The sequence below is a fragment of the Peromyscus leucopus genome, chromosome 7 (assembly GCF_004664715.2).
Source record: "Peromyscus leucopus breed LL Stock chromosome 7, UCI_PerLeu_2.1, whole genome shotgun sequence".
In the NCBI taxonomy this organism is placed as follows: Eukaryota; Metazoa; Chordata; class Mammalia; order Rodentia; family Cricetidae; genus Peromyscus; species Peromyscus leucopus.
In genome coordinates, this window is record NC_051069.1 from 41,249,608 (window position 1) to 41,268,063 (window position 18,456).

Here is an 18,456-nt window from a genome sequence, read left to right on the forward strand (position 1 = left end):
TTACTTGGCCACTTCCTCCCCCTGAGGTTGACTACCAAGGTTCAGCTATCAAAGTATTGAAGTCCAGCAATCAAAAGCCCCCCTTGGCCCACCTAATTAACCTGCCCAATTAAAATTAAACACCTCATCCTAACACAGGGTTTTCCCCTTTACCTTTATAAACCACCATTTGCCTATTGGCCATGTGTGTCTCCTCTCTATCCAGAGGCTGTCCTTTGTCACTCCAGAACAAATGTCCCTGCCCTCTCTCCTTCTTCCTCTATCTGCTGCTTGTCTCTTATTCCCCATCCTCTTTGTGCTGAAAGCTTGGTCTTGGGGGTCCTGGGCCCACAGTTCCTTTCAGTTGAGTTTTCATTTTGTTCAGGAAGATCAAGAGAAATCTTTCAAAGTTCTGAAATGTCAGGTTGGGAACCAGAAACCAAAGTGTAGTATTTTGAGGAGGGGAGTGTTGAGACAGGGTTGCACTCTGTAGATTAGACTAACCAAGAACTCACTATGCAGACCAGGATGGCTTGTGCCTAAGGGTGCAATATTTAAAAGAAAATATTTAACCACATCAGTAGTCCCTGTACACACACACACACACACACACAACCACACACACACACACAAATAAGAGACATGATTATTAAAAAAATATTTATTAATTTTTACACTTGCTGGATAGCACAAGACTATTAACACTATAACTCACTGACTATACAATAAGTGTTCACATTTAAATAACAGCATAGAATCAATACTTTCAACCAATGGGCCAGCTTCAGCATCTCATTAGGTGCTTCTTAGCTCCAGATATTTGGAGAATCTTTTTTTAAAAGGATAATTCCAGGTCAGAAAATAATTCAAGAACATCAAAACAGAAAGTCTTTCCAGAAAAACAGGAATCTTACATGATGAAATATCCATTTCTCTGGGTACAGACTAAACAATGAAAATGTAAAAAAATCTATATCCAACCCACTTCAAAATATTCACACTGTACTGAATACTGCAGTCTACAGTGTCGTTGATATATCTGGGGAGACATCACCATGTAGACATACATGTCCCCAAATCAGGCTGTCAGAGGGATTATACTCTGCCATCCCTTCTGATGCCTCGGGCTAAATTCATAAAATACCTGATCTTAAAGTGGCAATGTCTTCACTGTCACCCACATCTCTGGTTGATGATAGATGTTATGGTATTTATTTACTCCACATAAGAACTAAAAGAGGAAAAAAAAAACTTAGAAGGGAAAGAGACAAAAAAGTCCTTCAACAGTATTTTTCCTGGGTATTTTAAAACTTGAAAAATAACTGACACAAAACCAGCCTTCCTTCAGAGATTGGCTTGTTATTTTAATCACTGGGCTATTCCTGAGAAGAAGGGAGATACCTTGCTGGCTCAAATTAAAGATAATCCAACAGGCCAAATTTATTTATTTATTTATTTATTTATTTACTTTTTGTTTTTCAAGACAGAGTTTCTCTGGCTGTCCTTGAATTCTCTGTAGACCACAGTGGCCTCCAACTCCAGAGATCTGCCGGCCTTTGTCTCTGTGCTGGGATTAAAGGCGTACGCCACCACACCAGCTCTAACAGCCAAATTTAAATTACAAAAACTCAAACTGTACCTTTGAGATGGTCTAGTGCTCTTTGCCTTCCAAGTCTCTCTGGCTGAGACCTTGGGATAGTTAGTTATTACACCACAGGACTTTAGGAACTGGAGTCTTGCATTTTGTGACTTGGAGTCAACATTTCATATTGAAAATATTGTTACCTTTTTGTTGTCAAAGATACAGAGTCCATTTTCAGTTTCCACACATTTTTGAGGTAATTTTCTCAAGTTCTTTTCATGCCCAAATATTCAGACATAGTCTATGAACAAGATCTCAAAAGGAAAGTGCAGGATCTACATAATAAAGTGACTTCAAAAGCAAATATTACTTTCCAGGAAGGCATCTTTACCACACAGAAGATAATCTATTTCTTAATTCACAGACCCAGTTTTCCCTCAGAAATGTAAATATAATAAATTAGTCAACTTCATTTGAAATGAACTTAGGTCTTCCTGATCTGGAGTGATAAATTCACTCTGCAATAATTATTTTTAAAATGTGTGTCACAAAAAGTTGTTAAAATACAGGCTTTTCCGATGTCTTGTGGGTACAAGTGGAATGTGACATAGAAAGAGGGCAATATTCCCCACTAGAGCCACAACAAACAAGACTCCCACACAGGAACACGAGGAAGACGACTATCACACAGAAAACTGCTTTCCTCTCCCAGCTAACTGTTGCTAGTCCTCCACACCCATCCTTTTACCTCAGTGTATTACAATGGTCCCCTTATTTTGACTTTTGCCCTAAGTGGGAAGTTGGTCATCTTTAACAAGATCTGGGTGAGTTACAATATTCTTGAAATTTAAAATGCTTAGAAAGAAGAAAGGCCACCTTTCTACCCAACTTCAAAGAATCTTCATTTTTAAGACAGCATTGAAAGTGCTAAAATACACCCAATGCTGTGAACAGAAGTGGGATGTAGGGGCTAGAGTTGTAGCTCAATGGTGGGGGACCTGCCCAGCATGCAAGAGGCCCTGGGTTTGATTCCCAGCATCACAAAAAGTGTTATACATATACCTGATGAACCCAGTAGGAGTAAGAAACTCAACCTTTATTAATGAGCAGTAAATGGATCCTGCGAGGCAGGACAAGGTTTCAGTTTTGTCTGTCTCTCTCTTCATATGTATATGTATATATGTATCTACATATATATGCAGCATATATATGTAGATACATATATATTTATGCAGCATATATATGTAGATACATATATATTCAATTTATATATTTAGTAATTTTTCATAGAACTAATATCTCCTTCATAAACACAGTTAAATATAACCGGAAGCCTGAAGGTAGAGCTTTAATGTGGGGGCTTTAAATCCTGTTGAGATCATGCAGCCTTTTGTCTTCCAGGGAGTCTATGCTTGTGGAAGGTGAAGCCAGATCTGCCTGGGGTCAACATCTGTGGGGAGCACCACCACTGCCCAAATCTGTGGGGAGCACCACCACTGCCCAATAGGTTTCCCAAACAAGGGAGTTTAAAAACAACTGCCATGATGGTGCCTGACTGTAGTCCCAGCTACTTGGGAGGCTAAGGCAGGAGGATCTCACGAGCCCATAAGTTCAAGGTTACACTGGGCAGCACAGTGAGACCTCATATAGGAGAGAGAGAGAGAAAGAGAGAGAGGTCAGCAATAAGAAAATTTTTAGATGACAGTTTTTCCTTCAGAACACCATCATCAAAACTTTATCTTATCATTTTAATTTTTTCATCCAATAAGCTGCCTTTGTTAAATTACTGAAAACTCAAATGCATGAGATAAAGTGGTTCTGACCTAATCACACCCATGAAATAAATGCTCCTTCTCTTTTGATGCCATAGCTTGGATTTCAGAAGTCCAATGACCATGGACTTGGTACATCCTGTGTCCACCTTTGGTATGAACATAATATGCCACTTAGAATTTCCACAAAGGGACAGTAAGGCTTGTCAGTGTGTTCAAAAACGAAAACAAAACAAACAACCAGCTCAAGAGCAAGGCCGAGTTTCTCCATCAGGAAGTCAACTTTCCCTTGAAAGAGCTGCATTCCATGGCAGAAATCCCAAGGGTTTGAAGAGTCAATTGGGTAAAGATGACCTTGGAAAAATCACCCCTGGCATATGTGTGTCAAAACTGTAGTTGCCAAATGCTTGAGTGAGTAATAAATCTTTAAAAAGAGGTCTAGGTGTTTGAAGCTTCAGATTTCGAATGAAAAGATGTGGTATGAGCTCTGGACTCCAGGTGCAGGATGAAGGCTACGGCTTGGTGATATGCACTTCGCTGCTCCCGTTCCCATTGGTGGTGGTTGTGATGATGTACTGTGTGGTCTGTTGTTGGCTGGGGCTTGTAGAGTCCAGGGAGTCACTGTGTGTAGAGGGTTGAACCTGGACTGCACCGGAGAGGGTAGAGGTTTGCTTTTCCTCCAGTTCTGGTTGGCTTTCTGATAACACATAATGACCCTAGAGCAAAAGAAAAAGATCTTTTAAAAGAGCTGGGGTCTGGAAGAGAGCGAGGGAACTACTAGAAGAGAGGAGGAGCAAGTATTCAAAGCAATATTTCAAGGGGACCCAAATAGGTACCTATGAGAGATGCTTGACCTGTGTCCTCTATGGAGGGTGGATAGGTCACGGTAATTGACTCCAAAGGTAATTCAAAGGAACACGTTTGCTGTGTCATCAGATAACACAATGAGGAACCTTACAGACATTTGTAGCATGGTGGTACCTTACTTGACAAAAGAATTTTTTTTTTTTTTTTTTTTTTTTGTTTTTCAAGACAGAGTTTCTCTGTGTAGCTTTTTGCGCCTTTCCTGGAACTCACTCTTTAGCCCAGGCTGGCTTCGAACTCACAGAGATCCACCCACCTCTGCTTCCCAAGTGCTGGGATTAAAGGCACTTGGGAAGAAAAAAAAAAGTGCTTTTTAAGAGTTGCTCCTGAGAATTTAGAAATTTTTAAAATGTTGCCAATTAAGTGTTAAAATTCATCCAAAATGAAGACAAGGTCTCTGTAAAGGGGCAGACTGGTGTCTAAGACAGGTCTTCAGCATGAATGGTTCCCAGCTAATAGAATTTCAAAGCCTAATAACATTTGAAATAATACTTAATGGGGCTCAGGAGATAGCTCTGTCAGTTAAGTCTTTGCTACAAAAGCAAAGAGAGCCAAGTTCAAGTCCTAGGACTCGACCCTCCCCCAAAGGCCAACTGTCGGCACACTCCTGTAATCCCAGCGTTACGGAGGAAACTAGAAGTAGATCCCGGGCCCAGAAATCCATGGGCTCCAAGTAGTCAGAGGCCCTGTTTCATTAAACAAAGTGGATAGTGCCGGAGTAACACCTGAGGTTGATCTCTGGCTGGCCTACACACACACACACACACACACACACACACACACACACACACACACACACACGATATAGTAAACGAACGCTGAGTTTTAGTTTTCCAAGTAAAGACATTTAGAATATACTAGAACAAAGGCTGGAGAGATGGTTCAGCAGTTAAGGGCATATGTCCTCTGTTTAAGGAGAGAATACAGGTTCAGTTTCCCACATCTGTAACTCAGCTCCAGAGGATCCGATGCCCTCTGCTGGTCTACTCAGGTACCTGCATTTACATGCATGTACCATACCTGCTCCCACAGACATACATAATTAAAAATATTTTTAAATCTTTAAAAATAAAATTTGCTACCCTCATCAAGTATGTACATTCTACTTGAGAACAAAGGAAGGGGTTAGGAATGCAGGTCGGTGGTAGCATGGGCGAGGTCCTGGGTTCAATCTATAGCACACAAAAATAAACAAACAAACAAACAAACAAATATTAAAAAAAGAAAGTGCAGTTAGAATACAGCCTTAGAATACAGCGCCTTGCACTGAATAAATTTAAGGGACTCTCACACTGTCTTTACCTTTTTCTCATTTTTTTCCTTTGATCATGAGAATTTCATACATATAAGCTGGGCATTTATTCATTGTATTAGTTTTTTTTGATGAGCTCTTATATAGCTCAGGCTAGCCTTAAACTCACTATGTAACTGAAGATGACCTTGAACTCCTGATCCTTCTGTTTCCACCTCCAAAAGTGCTTGGATTACAGGCATGCACCACTACACTTAGCTTTACGTTAACATTTTTGTTGTTTTGTTTTGTTTTGTGAGACAGGGTTCCTTTGTGTAACTGTCCTGGAACTCACTCTGTAGACCAGGCTGGCCTTGAACTCACAGAGATCCGCCTGGCTCTGCCTCCTGAGTGCTGGGATTAAAGGCGTGTGCCACCACCGCCCGGCTATATTAACATTTTTAAAGAAATAATATTTCAGACAGAAGGGCAGCTGGTCTTCTATGGAAACAAGATGCTGATAGGTGTTCCTGTCCCTTGAGAGCCCATGTTTTAGTTTTTGGTTGGTTGTTTTTAGGGTTTTGTTTGTTTGTTTGTTTGTTTTTAAAGGCAGGGTTTCTCTGTGCAGCCCTGGCTGTCCTGGAACTAACTCTGTAGACCAGGCTGGTCTGGAACTCACAGAGATCCTCCCATCTTTGCCTCCCAAGTGCTGGGAGTAAAGGCATGTACCACTAGCACCAGGCAAGAGCCATGTTTTCAAGGTTTGGCTCCTAGGTGGCACTCTTGGGAGGTAGTGGAACCTCAAGGAGGTCCTGGGTCACTGGGAACATGGTCTGAGTGAGATGCCTGTCCCGTCCTCTTCTCTGCTCTCTGCCTGAGGAGGTAAGTGGCTTACTGAGCCAAGCACTCTCATCATGTTGTGCTACGGTGGCCCAAAGCAACAGGACCTCTGGCTCAATCACAGAGTGCAACCTCCAAAACCATGAATGTGATAAACCTGGGTTATTAACTATCTCAGGGAATCTATAGTAACATGAAGCTAAACAAAGGGAAAAAAGAAGTCACGGAGGAAAACTTAGGCAGGCTTTCCGAGCTTGTCCAGAACAAGCTATAGCAAATGACCAACTGACTCACCTAGGGCTCTATGTTCTTGGCCCATACCCTGAAGCAGAGTTCAGTTCATGATTGGCTTTCCTGTGGCTCTTCCTCTGCAGTGGGGGCTGCTTATTCACCTAGGCCGTACTAACTCTTAGTAAAGCAATATTTTGTGGTGAGAACATTTAAGATCTGGTCTCAGTAATTTTCAGGTAGCCACCATGATGTACACCAGAGATTTTTCCCAAAAAAAAGTTTTGTTCCTGTTCTGCAATGCTAGAGACTAATCCAATGCTAGAGACTAATCCCAAGCTGTGTGCTTAGTCTGTGTGCTGCCACTAAGCCACGCCCCTACCTCCAAGAGAATTTTTCTTTCTTTTTTGTTTGTTTCTTGTTTTGTTTTGTTTTGTTTTGGAGACAGGGTTTCATTATGTAGAGACCAGGCTGGCCTGGAATTCACTGTGTAGACTAGGCTAGCCTCAAACTTACAGAGATCCAAAGGACTCTGCTTCCCAAGTGCTGGGAGTAAAGGCATGTGCCACTACCCACACCCACCCCTGCCAAGAGCATTTTTCTTCAGTGTCTGTATTCTGGGGGCTGGGGAGCTGGCTCAATGGTCAGGAGCACTGGCACTTCCAGAGAACCTGAGGTTCAGTTCCCAGCATCTACATGGCAGCTCACAACTGCCTATATCTCTAGCTTCAGGGAATCCCTTGCCCTCTTCTGGCCTTCACAGGCACTGGACACTTAAGTGTACAGTGTGTACATATATAATGGGTATATTATGTATGTACATACATAAATGCAGGCACACACACATAAAAAAACTCAAATTTTGAAAAAAATTATGTACTCTTTTCCAAGTAACTTAGAGATAAGCCAGCATAAACCCATGAAAATAAAAACATAGTGCATATAATCAACATTGTACCTGCCCAGGTTAAATATGCTAATTGATGGCCGTGTCTCTCTCTCTCTCTCTCTCTCTCTCTCTCTCTCTCTCTCTCTCTCTCTCTCTTGGCTTTTTGAGACAGGGTTTCTCTGTGTAGCTTTGCGCCTTTCCTGGATCTCGCTCTGTAGCCCAGGCTGGGCTCGAACTCACAAAGATCTGCCAGGCTCTGCCTCCCGAGTGCTGGGATTAAAGGTGTGCGCCACCACCGCCCAGCGATGGCCATGTCTCTTTATGTAGTTAAAATATGTAGAGCAGTTTGGTACTAGCCAAGCATGGATGCTCATGACTGTCGTCATACAAGTTCCAGGCCAGCTGGGGCTACATAGCAAGACCCTGTCACAACACTCCTCTTCTCCCACAAGAGCTCTACAAGCTAGGAATGTTGGTGATACATGCCTGTAATCCCAGTACACAGGAAGCTGAAGCAGGAGGATTGCAATTTTAAGGTCAACTTGGTTTACATAGTGAAATCCTGACTCAAATACACACACACACACACACACACACATACACACACACACACACACACCATATAGCTGATTCATTGTATTCTCTCCAGTTAAAGTCCTATAATATTTATAAAAAGTCCATAAAATTGTAATCGTATGGATAGAACTGGGAAGTTTGTTGTAGTTAGGAGCTGAATCGACATTCCCTGTGCATGAGCCTCCTGAGCAATACACTAAGGATAAAAGAATAAAGAACCAGCTTCCAAACCATCAACTCTGAGAAAACAGACTGTCACAGCCCTGGCAGAGACTTACCGGAGTCACTGCTTTCACTTGCCCAGAGGTGACAGGAGTTGCTACGCCACTGTCTGTGATCACAAACTGACCGGGGGGCAGTGTCATCATTTGAATTTCAGATGCTGAAAACAGGAAATAAACAAATTCAGTGATCTTAGATTTTAGTGTAAGTGCTGTAAGAAGCAAATGCTTCTCTCCTTATATTATGGGTTATATCCCAGTAAGTCCATGAACTGAAAAGACAGTAAAGTGGAATGCATTTAATACACACAATCAGCTAGACACTGTAACACACACCTTTAATCCCAATACTGGGGAGGCAGAGGCAAGGGGATTTCTATGAGTTCAAGGCCAGCCTTGCCTACATAGTAGTTGCAAGGTAGCCAAGGCCTCAAAGTAAGACCCTGTTTTTAAAAAATATTATATATGCAAAAAGAACCCCACATAAATTACCAAGCATTATAGCTTAGTCCATTCTACCCTAGGCATATTTAGAACCTGTCTGTATATTAGCCAGAGGGGACAAATCCACCAGGACCAGTCACAGCAACAAAGTAAGACCCCCCCACCTGAAAAACAGAAACCCCAAATGGAGACGGTTGTTCTTGCCACACCAACAGTAATCCTATGCTGAAATCCTGTGCGTGCTGGCTTGCTGGCACAGTCTGTAACCCAAGCTCTCGGGAGGCTAACACAGGAGGGTCTTGTTGTTGTTTTGTTTTGTTTTGAGACAGGGTCTCATGTATTCCAGGATAGCCTCAAACTTACTGTGTTGCAGAGAATGACCTGGAACTTCTCCCATGCCCAGTTTATGCTCTGCTATGGCTTAAACCCAAGGACTCTTGAATGCTAGACAAATGTTCTACCAGCTGAGCTACATCTCCAGCTTTGGCTACATAGTGTGTTTGAGGCTTGTCTGTGCTCTATGGGACCAAAAAGCCAAGAGAAGAAAGATCCTAGGTGCTAAGTTGGGGCCCATCCATAACTGCCAGTGCTCACGTTCCTACTGAGATAGTTCCCAAGGTTTCCCAAGCTTGCAAGACCTTACGGCAGTGTGATCTGTCCCACCTTCATCCTTTTTGTTTTGTTTTTTCATACCTGGTTTCTCTGTGCAGCCCTGACTGTCCTGGAACTCACTCTTGTAGACCAGGCTGACCTGGAACCCAGAGATCAGCCTGCCTCTGCCTCTGGAATGCTGGGATTAAAGGCATGTGCCACCACATCTGGCCTGATGTGATTTCTTTCTTTTTTTTAAATAAATTTATTTATTTATTTTCCCTGATGTGATTTCTTGAGTGACTGGACCTCTAACAATAATTGCATGTGTGTGAAGAGGCTAATACGGAGGGATCAAATATAAGAAACTACCAATGTCTCCTCACTCAAAAGTGGCTTTCCAAATATTCACAAAGATAAATACTCAACTTTTGTTTTGTTTTGTTTTGTTTTGTTTTGGAGACAAAGTTTCTCTGTGCAGTTTTGGTGCCTGTCCTGGATCTCGCTCTGTAGACCAGGCTGGCCTTGAACTCACAGAGATCCTCTGCCTCTGCTACTAAAGGCATGCTCTTGTTTACTTGTCTGTAACAGTGTCTTTCCATGCAGCCCTGGCTGGCCTGCCTATCCTCCTGCTTCTCTGCCTACCAAGTGGTAAGATTACGGGCTGAGGTTACAGGTGTGTGCTACCATATCCAGCATAATTTCTTTTCCTCTGTATAAAATGTCTCTACCTAATTAATGAGTAGGAATAACAGAATCCAATCAGAGTACTACAACTTTGCAAGTCCTGATGAAATAACCTAGTGCTATAAACACTAGTGGCTCCTAATATCACAGGAAGAGAAGCAACCCACCCCCACACCAGCTGAGTACCCTGCGGGAAAAGAATCTGACCCTGACTAAGCCTCTAGATCTAGTTGCTAGTCTACAGGAAATAAACAGAAGGAAGTACGTCAAGCAATAACATGAGGATGCTCCCAGCAAAATCCAGAGTACAGGAACTACAGGACATGTAGCCAGTTTCTTCAACACAGACACACCAGCTGCAAGGGGAGAGCGGGGACGTGTGAAAAGAAGTTCCAGAGATGCAGTCAGCTGCAATGCATGGCCCTTGCTCAGACCCCAATTCAAACAAGAAATTAAAAACCTTTCTCAGGCAATCAAAGAAACATGGATACTGACTGTGTATCAGAACTATATCTGAAGATGTTAAAGAATTATTTCCATTTACACAGAGAAACCCTGTCCCATGTGGGGGGGGGGTGAAAAAAGAAGATTTCCATTTATTTATTTAGACTAAATAATAGCAATAGTGTAACTCACTCTCTCTCTCTCTCTCTCTCTCTCTCTCTCTCTATATATATATATATATATATATATATAGAGAGAGAGAGAGAGAGAGAGAGAGAGTTTTTTGGGTTTTTTTCTAGACAGGGTTTCTTTGTGTAGTTTGGAGCCTGTCCTGGAATTCACTCTGTAGATCAGGCTGGCCTCGAACTCACGGAGATCCACCTGCCTCTGCCTCCCAAGTGCTGGGATTAGAGGCATGCACCACCACTGCCCAGCTATGACAATATTTTTTAAATGTTTTGGGCTAGGGATTGCTCAGTAATACAGCACATACTTAGCATATGCAAAGCCTCGTGCACCAAAAAACAAAGTTTACTGTGGGTTTTTTTTTTTTCATTTATTTTCTTTTTGGTGTTGTGTGTGTGTGTGTGTGTGTGTGTGTGTGTGTGTGTGTGTTACATGCACGCACATGTGGAAGTTAGAGGAAGACATCAGGTATCTGCCTGTTTCAACTGTATTCCCCATATTATGACAGGGTCTGAACTTGAAATTCCCTTTTCACTGGGCCGCTCATCAGTGTGCTCCAGTATCTGCCTGTATCCACTTCCCAACTGGGGTTACAGGCATGAGCAGCTATGCCCAACTTTTATTTGGGTACTTGGGATTTGAACTATGATCCTCATACTTGTGTAGCACGTACTCTCACCCAGGAAGACGTTTTCCCAGCCTCCTCTCTGTTTTTTAGAGACAAGGTCTCAGGTAGCCCAGGTTGAGGCTAAGGATGACTTTGAATTCCTGAGTTTCCTCCTCCACCTTCCAAGTTCTCAGATTACAGGTGTGTGCCACCGTGCTCAGTCATTTCATTTTAGATACATACTAAAGTGTTCAGAGCAAAAGGATGTAATAGTTGGGGGTTGGGGAGAAAGGTAAGGCAAGGCTAAGCAGGACTTGGGAACGGTGAAGGCAAACAGAGGGTACAGAGCGTTCATATACTGTGCTCTCCACTGTGTATAACTCTGGAATCTTTTCCTAATAAATCATTTCAGTCCCAGAACATTTTTCTCAAGTTAGAATGTTAATTGGTGCTATGATTACTGTATGTATATACATCATTTCACTCTCTTAGTAAGTATAAATACCAGTCGATCTGCCAGGTTCTACTGGCATTTCCTGAGTAAATGTCTTTTCCTGACAGAAACTAGAATTAGTCCTCATTGCAATCACCAATATTTCACTGAAAAGATTGGAAACATAACTAAACAGCAGAGCTTGCTCTTGACTCCAGGCCAAATCTGCAAAACACAGACAAGGATGATCAGAACAAAGACAGGCCCTCCCAAAGAAACCAATGATAGAAGGTCAAAATGTGGTAGTGCATGGCTGTAATCCCAGCACTTGGGAGGCAGAGGCAGGTTGTTCAAGGCCAGCCTGGTCTACATAGCAAGTTCCACAGCTACATAGTAAGACCCTGTCTAAAAAAATGACCAACTTTCCTTTCCCCGTCAGCCTCTAGTTCTCCTACTTGCCACTGCTGGGGTCTGTCATCTGCATTTCTGATCCTTCGCTATCTGCAGTGCTAAAGCTCTCATAGCTGCCAACTGATACCCAAGGCTCTTATCCAACTACCGTATTCCAGGGAGAAGAGAGGGAGCCTCCCAAGGAATCCTACTGGGCTCAGGAAGTCCAAGAAATCCACCAGGTCCTGGAAGTGTAGAAATTCTAAGACTCACAAGGCCTTCCTACGCTGGGAAAGCAGCTGGAGAAGAGGCCCTCCATGGAACTAACTGCAAATTAGACGGGGAGCCCCAAAGATGCTGCTCTCATGCTGGAGATGGCTCTGGGGTGACGAAGCTGCCTCTGTGTCACCTGTAAGGAACCCTTCATCCATGCTCCTGTAGGCAACCCCAACATACGCATGAGTTCACCAAGCTAGACTTGGGTGGAATACTTTCTGTCTGTCAGTGCCCTATCTGGGATAAACAGACATGTCTTCCCTTTTCTCCAGGAAAAGTCACACAGCCTCACTGTCACCTCAACAGGGACTGACAGGAGCAAAGATGAGTTGAGAAGAGTGGCTGCATCGCGATGGTCGGTGACACGTGTGACTGAGGCCAGTCCAAGTGAGGGTTGTGCATCTGTGGGAGCAATCTCAATATGGCTGTCCTTTCCTATGACACACAGGATGATGTGCCTCTTTGCTATAGTGGCAACTGCATGTTTTCAGAAATAGATGGCAAGACATGGCCAAGGCCAAGCTATTTGAGAGCAGGGGTGAGGGGAGGGCAGATCCCAGGACGGCCATCTTCCTCCCTATAATATGGAGTAGCATATCTTGATGATAAGTGAGGTCTACCACACAAGCACAGGAATGTCCCTCCCCAGAGCTGATGTGTGAGAGAATATATTTCAGTTCCTGAAAGTAACATGTTTGAGATAAGAGGATAAACAGGCTGTGACCGTTGTTGTATGGTCTTTGCTCTGGGCAGTAAGACACTCATGCAGCCGAGGCTAACCCGTCTGTCCAGAAGGAATTTTCCCATGTAAGAGCAGAATTACAGTGGGGAAAAAACATAAGGATGCTACCCTCAGCATTCACCTCTGATTTTGTGGGGGAAATGGGAAAAGGGGAGGATGAGATGTAGTTATTGGTTTGTCATATTTTACAGCTCATGGAATGCATGGGAAAGAGAATCCAAAAACTTGAAACCTGTGGGAAGAATTAGACAGCAAAAAAGAAAAGGAGTAGAAGCAATAGAAGAGCCTTTAGGTCTGACCTTTAATACAGAGGAAGAGAAAATCTATGATTCAGCATGTGGATGAGTGGGCTTAATAATGGCCAGTACAGGAAACTATGATGACCAAGAATTACTCGGCCTCTGAATTGCTAGACTGGGAAAGACTTTTAAACAAGGAATGAAATAACCTGTCTCAGTCTGGATTATGGAACTGTGGCATGTAGGGACAGATGGGATCAGTCTGAGTGCTACAGAAGCAAAGAAACTAAGAAATAAGACTGTCTATCCTTCCTTGAAACAAATGCTGTATAAAGTAACACAGACCAAGGAAATAGGTGTCTCATAGACTGGCTCATACAAGCCACCAGAGACACTTGGTCATCACTGTTTGGGGTTCCCATCAACATCAGGAACCAGAGGACAATGGTGGAAGGGCAGTTATTACTAAAGAAATTGAGTAGGACAGAGGCAGAGCTTCTCAGGTCACTGGTCCACCTTCTGTGTTCACCAGAGAGTTAAGAAGTTATTTCGGCATGGACTTTGGGACAGGTATAGAGTTTTAGTGGCTTTGCTGTGTCCCATAGCAAGATATGATGTTGATGAAGAAGGAGAGGCTCTGGCAGATCAGAATGACTTAGTCCAGCAGACCCATCAGGCTTATAAAGTACAAAAGCGATCAGGAGGGAGATGAGAGAGGACAAAGTAGACAGAGGAGCCTGTTGAGTCATGCAAATGCAGATGCAGAAAGATGTGTATCACAGTGGCATTCCTAGGAAGAAGTTGACACTAAATCAAATGCTGTGTTAGTGAACCGAAGGCTTTAAAGCTAGAGCTATATACAGTTCACAGAAGACATAATAATTAAAAAAAAAAAGGTGAAAAAGATTTAAGTTTATTCTAGGGGAAACCAGTTAACCAAGTAAAATATGTTACATAAATTGTTCCCCTGAAAGTACACTGGGTGTGGAGATTATCCACTTAGCCTTGACCCTTTCAGCAGCCAGATGTGGCCAAGGCAGAGGCAGCAGCCACAGTGCTGGCCTGTCAGAGCTAGCGCTAGAAAGCCAGTTCAGTGGCAGGTACAGCAGGTTAGAATGGGAGTCCTGGTCCCCACTTAGGCCTGAGTCTAAGAACCACCAAGACTTCTGGGGCTGGGGATCCCATGCAGCAGCATTACCCTGGGAAAGGAAGGCTGGAAAATGTTTGTGGGTTTCCACTGAGGTAGGAAATCCATTGAGGGCAGATGGAGTAGTATCCTCCTCCATGTTGCTACACCCAACACTGCTCTTTCTACAACTGATGCCAGTGATGGACTTTTTCATGCTCTATTAGACCTTTGTAGTGTTTCTTTTTAGGATCGATCCCCTTAGTCACTCAAGACCAAGAATACTTGGAGTGGACAGTAGCAGGCCTTAGAGCTCCTGCATGCCCTCTGTAAAAAAAAAAAAAAAAAAAAAAAAAAAGGTTCTATTATATAAAGCCCACTGCATCTCACAGATTTGGGAAAGTATCTTACAGAACAGCGCGAAAACAACAGTTGAAGAGTCTAAATGAAGGCACATGGTATGGATGGGAAAAGGAGTTTCCTCAGAGCTATAGATATTGAATAAAAGCACAGTATGAGTTGTCTGCCAGGGGGTCCCTAGAGACCTACAAACCATAAGGCTATTGCCACTGCTGTTGGTTGCGTGCCAAAACAAGGTGGTAAGACCCTACTGCTTCAAACACTGTACTTCTTGGCTCTAGGGCACGAAAGGCTGGAATAAGGTTGGAAGCTCCCTTCTGCTAGCTCGCTTTCACTGTTCTGACTTCATGGAAGGCCCAATACCCTGGAAGGAACTTATGCCTGATATGTAAGCCAGGACAAAATTTGTAACTGCAGAGATAAACGATTGTTACGAATTATGCACACAGGAAAGCCCAGGCTGGCAGGACCAGCGCCCACGCGTGAGGGAAAACATGCTGGGCACATGCAGCGGGGGTGGCAGCACGTGGAAAGTCATTCACACCTAGGCACCGCATCCGCTCGGAAACGGGTTATTATAATAGGAGATAAAGAGGCAGAAAAGACAGAAAGGAGACAGAGAAAGAGAAGTGTGCACACCTCACGGTGGGAAGGAAGAAAGTGGAAGAGAGAGAGGAAGAGGAGTGTGTCCATAGAATGAAGCTTTTATGTCAGGACACAGGGCAGTGCCAAGGGGTGAGATTTCAAGGGGCAGATCAGAATATTAACAATAGACCCCAGTGTGGAAGTAACTGTATAGACAGATGAGGTGTGTCTGTCTGTCAAACTCTTCCTCAACATTTGTGTTTATGGCTCTTTTTTGCAGGGACTAGCGCTTACTGCAGAGAATCCTTACTGGTCAAATTTCTAAGACTATTGGTGTGTTATAGTAATCCAGTAGCTTAGCCAGAAATGAAAGAAAATAATCAGGCATCGCTATCACTTGCTCCATGACTCAGGAAACATGGTGGAAAGGGGCAGAAGAATGTAAGAGCTAGGCTGGAGAGATGGCTCAGAGGTTAAGAGCACTAGCTGCTCTTCCAAAGGTCCTGAGTTCAGTTCCCAGCACCCACATGATGTTTCACAACCATCTATAACGAGATCTGGTGCCCTCTTCTGGCCTGCAGGGATGTATGCAGGCAGAACACTGTATACATAATAAATACATAAATTAAAAAAAAAAATAAAAAAGAATGTAAAGAGCTGATCAAAGGCCCAAGTGTTGTGTAGCCAAGGGAGACTCACAGGACTCGGAGAGCCAAGGAAACTCATAGGGCCCACAGAGTGCAGTGGCTACAAGTTCACCAGGCCTCTCTCCTGAGTCCAGAAGCAGTGAAATTGCTGGGGAGAGACTCTCTCCAGCAGAGCTGACTACAAGTGGGGTAGACAGCTCCCGGGATGCAGCTCTTGTGAGTTGTCACCTATGCTAAAATGGGCGTTTGGGTGATGGACCTGCTTCCGAGTCGTCAATAAGTAACCACACCTATAAGCAATCCTCCTGCAGATAATCCCAGCAAACTCACTGGTTCACTAACCTAGAGTTGGGCGGGATCACTTCTGTGAGCTGTTGTTGGTGCCCTACCTGGGGTGAACAGAAGTTTGTTCATGTTCAACCAAGAAGTTATCAACTCTCACCTCTGACAATCAACCTTTTCACGCTTCCAGAGCATGAAACTCAGGATTCCAGAACATACTTCTTATATATGCCAACCTCTCTGCTACATGATAATCTCAAAGCCTTTAGGAGAGGCAAGACAGTAAGGTGCTTTAGCATGTCAGTTCTGAAGCCAGGATTCTTGGATTCCAATCTTCTGTTGATTAGTTATGTCTCTTGGACAAGTTACTGTATTTATAGATTTTAATATACCTGGGTTAGAGTCATTCCTGCCACACAAGAAGATCTGAATGAAGTTGTATGAGGTTATTTAATGAAGTAATATGAGGTTATTACTATTCACATCAATATTAATCTTTATATATTGTGGTGGATGGAATGAAAATGGCCCTGATAGGCTCATAGATTTGAATGCTTGGTCCCCAGTTGGTAGAGCTGTTTGGGAAGAATTAGGAGGTGTGGCCTTGTTGGAGGAGGTGTGTCATGGGGGATGGGCTTTGAGGTTTCAGAAGTCCATGCCATTCCCAGCTAGCTATTTCTGCTTCATGGTTGTGTTTCAACATGTAGACTCTCAGCTACTGCTCCAACAGGATGCCTGTCTGCTGCCATGCTCCCCACCATGATAGTCCTGGACTCTAACCCTCTGGAACTGTGAGGCCCAAATTAAACACTTTCTTATATAAGTTGCCTTGGTCATGGTGCTTTGTCATGACAACAGAAAAGTAACTAAGACACATATCCCCAGGGTCAAGCATAGTGATTAGTACATAAACAGGCATTCAGTGAGACTCTGGGTTTGATTCTCAATATGAAAAAAAAAAGTATTGGTCAAAGGGATGAAGCATTACCATCAATATATCCCCTATCCATCTAGTCCACACCTAAGTCACCTCTTCACAGATTCCAATAACATATGTAACATCTCTGGAAATATCAGACTGGCATTCTGGATCAAAACACTGACCTGAATTTTGCTTTGACATTCATTCACATACACGTACCATAGAGAACTGAAAAGGAGCAACAGATACTTCAATCCAAAAACCTATTATAAAGCTGATGAATTAAGACACATGGCCAGAGATTTCCCCACCCATGGACTGTCCCGTTCTTCTTACAATAACCACGGAAGGAGTTCCAGGCATTGGGGAGGTATGTGTGTTGTACGGAGGAATTCTGCGGCTGCGGCTGCAGAGCCTGCCCTTGTGTGGAAGAACTGCCTTGGATGTGGGAAGGGCTGAGTCCTGGCTGTGCTTGCGGAGCAGAGGGACTCAGTGGCTGCCCAGCTACCTAGGGAGAAAGAAAACAAAAGAAGGAAATGTGAAGTTCCAGGAGACTTCAGACTCCTAAGTAACCTTTTAAATAAGAGTAGAATTAATGAAAAGCAATCATAACTCTGAAACATTGTATTGTTTTCAAAGGGTAATCTACAAAGATATTAAAACAATTAATTTCAATAAAACTGCCAGGAAGGCAAATGAGTGGAAGCATATAATCGCTTACCTAGCTAAGCTTAAACCCAAAGAGGTGAAACCGCTTGCCTAGTCACAAAGGTAACCACTGTGTAAAACACAGCCCAGAAGTCACAGGTTCCATTGAACTGCCTTGGCCAATCCACCCAGTGTACAGCTAAGCGCAGGTGCCCACCAGCCATCTGCTGGAGAAGCAGTCTCCCAATTCCATGTCAAGTCCACACTCCACTATCTGCCATTCAAGGCCTCTGTAGTCCAACTCCTAACTACTTTCCACCTCTTTCCAAATATCACTTCCTGCTCCTAAAAAGAATAACAGTTTCCTATAAATGTGTTATAATTTCCCATCTCTTTGTATTCAAATGTTATTATTCAAGTGTATTCAAAATGCTATTTAGAACATAAAGTTTTCCCTCAATGTCGGGCCAAACATTAAAAGACCTAATTAAAAAACTAAAGGACAAACATGTCCTTGATACCCAGCTAACCAGAGTTGTTCCCTTCTCTGAATTTCCATACCTTTCTCTACCTCCAAGTGACAGACTCAACCTTATTCCACAATCCTTGTCCCAAGTCACAGAAGCAATTGGCCTACTGCTGTAGAATGGAAAGGCTGGTGTTTT

The 18,456-nt window shown here is 43.2% G+C and overlaps 1 protein-coding gene across 3 annotated transcripts in view; it reads right to left on the reverse strand.

Moving 5' to 3' along the window:
• Nucleotides 1-625: 625 nt before the first annotated feature.
• The window catches only part of Prdm10 (PR/SET domain 10), a 104,687-nt gene continuing 86,856 nt past the window's right edge, over nt 626-18,456 (reverse strand). The window contains exons 21-23 of one of the 3 annotated variants that reach the window (XM_028858972.2): nt 17,480-17,651; nt 8,240-8,343; nt 626-4,049 (exon numbers count right to left, since the gene is read on the reverse strand). In XM_028858972.2, the coding sequence (XP_028714805.1) occupies nt 3,846-4,049; nt 8,240-8,343; nt 17,480-17,651 (480 nt within the window). In that variant the 3' untranslated portion in view covers nt 626-3,845. The remainder of the gene's footprint in view (nt 4,050-8,239; nt 8,344-17,479; nt 17,652-18,456) is intronic. The other 2 variants (XM_028858973.2, XM_028858974.2) reach the window with 2 other exon arrangements.